The sequence below is a fragment of the Myotis brandtii genome, unplaced genomic scaffold (genome assembly GCF_000412655.1).
Source record: "Myotis brandtii unplaced genomic scaffold, ASM41265v1 scaffold410, whole genome shotgun sequence".
In the NCBI taxonomy this organism is placed as follows: Eukaryota; Metazoa; Chordata; class Mammalia; order Chiroptera; family Vespertilionidae; genus Myotis; species Myotis brandtii.
In genome coordinates this window covers 1,599,903-1,602,214 of record NW_005365764.1, presented here as the reverse complement: position 1 = coordinate 1,602,214, position 2,312 = coordinate 1,599,903, and the positions used below count along the sequence as shown (strand labels likewise).

At 63.4% G+C, this 2,312-nt stretch overlaps 1 protein-coding gene across 1 annotated transcript in view; it reads left to right on the top strand.

Annotated features, from left to right (window-relative positions):
- Positions 1-2,303, top strand: part of LOC102255914 (spermidine synthase-like) — a 3,521-nt gene extending 1,218 nt beyond the window's left edge. The window contains exons 2-5 of the mRNA XM_005873478.2: positions 12-249; positions 697-789; positions 1,477-1,630; positions 2,176-2,303. Of these exons, the coding sequence (XP_005873540.1) occupies positions 12-249; positions 697-789; positions 1,477-1,630; positions 2,176-2,279 (589 nt within the window). The 3' untranslated portion in view covers positions 2,280-2,303. The remainder of the gene's footprint in view (positions 1-11; positions 250-696; positions 790-1,476; positions 1,631-2,175) is intronic.
- Positions 2,304-2,312: the final 9 nt, after the last annotated feature.

The window sequence follows — 2,312 nt, the reverse complement described above, 5'->3', positions numbered from 1 at the left end:
GTCACCCCCAGCGCACCACCCCGGGACCCCTGCGCAGGGCGGGGAGGTTGCTTCTCACGCGGGGGGAGTGGAGGCGCGTTGCCCCCGCCCCGGGGGACCAGGTCCCTGACTGTCACTCCCACCGGCAGTAAGAGCTACGGCAACGTGCTGGTGTTGGACGGGGTCATCCAGTGCACGGAGCGGGACGAGTTCTCCTACCAGGAGATGATAGCCAACCTGCCGCTCTGCAGCCACCCCAACCCACGCAAGGTACCCCCAGATTCAGCCCTGCGCGCAGCGATGGAAAGCCGCCCCTCAGCATCCCACAGGCCCGTGTGGAGCCCACCTCCCCGCCATGTGCCTCGTTCAGCCCAGTGCTTCCTAAGGGGTGTCAGGGAAAGTGCTAGCAAGGACGGGGCCAGGGGGAGGGAGTGGGGGGTGTGAGTGGGAGAGGGGCCCACTTCGCAGGGCTGGGGGCTGACAGAGGAGCCAGGAGTTCTGTCTGAGGCCTGAAGCTCAGGAAGTTTTCAGGAAAGGGGCACACCTGGGGCAGGTTCCTGCGAGGAGGGAGTCAGGAGGTCTGTGGGTCGGAGGGTGCGGCTCACCCTCGCTCCGGGTGATTCTGGGTGAGTGCACCCGCCCACGGAGCCTGCCGGGGCCTGTTTGGTGGGGCTGGGGCTGGTCCCAGCGGGTGCTGACTGCTCCTCCCCCTCCCAGGTGCTGATCATCGGGGGTGGGGACGGGGGTGTCCTGCGGGAGGTGGTGAAGCATTCCTCCGTGGAGTCCGTGGTCCAGTGCGAGATTGACGAGGTGAGTGCCCCGAGCAGGGCCAGGGTCTGGGTGCGAGTCCCTGCTCCACACGGAGTGGGCTGTGTGGGCAGGTCACTTAGTCTCTCTTTAAGTGACTGAGTGACATAGTCGGGTGCCATCGATGCCAGTTCTCAGTAAGCTGGGGTGCTGGTGTTTAATTGCAGTCCCAGGCAAGGCCCAAGGACGTTCCAACCATTAGGGCGCCCAGCATGTCTTTAGTGACTCTCTGGTGTGTAGCAGCCATTGTTCTAGGTGCTGGGGTACCATGGCGAATAGGCAGATCCGTCCCTGTTGGAGCTGATATTCCAGTTAAAAGGAGACAGCGAAGGGCGATATGATATCGGCCTGAGGCCGGTCAGCGGTCAGGGCAGGCCTCTGAGAAGCATCGACGCGTGGAGACAGGGACCGGCTCTCTGATGGGAGCTGGCATTGCTCCCTCTGCAATAGCAGGAAAGCCCTCAGATGGGCCACGTGGATCCGGGGAGGGAGCGGGAAGGGTGGAGATTCAGCTGAGGAGCTGGCCAGAGCCCACCGCCCTGAGGAGCTGAGGGAGCCCCCAGAGTGCTCCCCGTTTTACAAATGTGGAAACGGGGGTGGGGGGGTCCACGAAGCCAGTGGCTGGCCGGAGGCTGCAGGGCCATGAAGGGACTCCATCCAGCTCCAGCCTGGTCCCCCGCCCCCTCCCAGGATGTCATTCAGGTCTCTAAGAAGTTCCTGCCGAGCATGGCCATTGGCTACTCCAGCTCAAAGCTCACCCTCCACGTGGGCGACGGCTTTGAGTTCATGAAACAGAACCAGGACGCCTTCGACGTTATCATCACCGACTCCTCAGACCCCATGGGTGAGCAAGCGATGGGCCCGGGCCCCAGCAGCTGCCACTTCAGGAGCCAGCCTCCCCCTTGCTCCCCAGGCCTGAGTTGCGGAGTAGAGGACAGAGGGGCCCCCAGAACTAGCGCAGTCCTTTCCCTTCTCAGTTGTCACTGCCCCACCCCTCCAAACAACAGTTCAGCAGAGTAGGGGGACCAGGCCACTACCCAAAGTTCACAGTTGGTTGGGGACCAGGAGGGGAGTGGGGCACTGGCCTTGGCCCACTGAGGCCCCAGTTTCTTCAGCCTCCTCTCTGCTCCGGACACGCCAGCACTGGGGTGGGAGAGGGGGTGTTCTCCTTTTAAACGGAGGCCCAGGGTGGAGATGCCACCATGCAGTGCCAGTGAGAATCCCCCGGGAATGGGGTTAAAGTGCCCTTTCCTGGTTGGTTTCTGAGTCCCACAGACCTGGGTTCAAGTCCCGGCTCTGCTCCTTGGCCTCTCTGTGGGTCTGTGTAGCCCAGGCTCAGGGGGTCTCAGCCAGAATGTGCTCATTGTCGCTTGACCCTCCCTCCTGCAGGCCCAGCCGAGAGCCTCTTCAAGGAGTCCTATTACCAGCTCATGAAGACGGCCCTCAAGGAGGACGGGATCCTCTGCTGCCAGGGTGAGCGCCAGAGATGCTGAGCTGCGGGGGGCGGGGCAGGGTGGGGCCGGCCG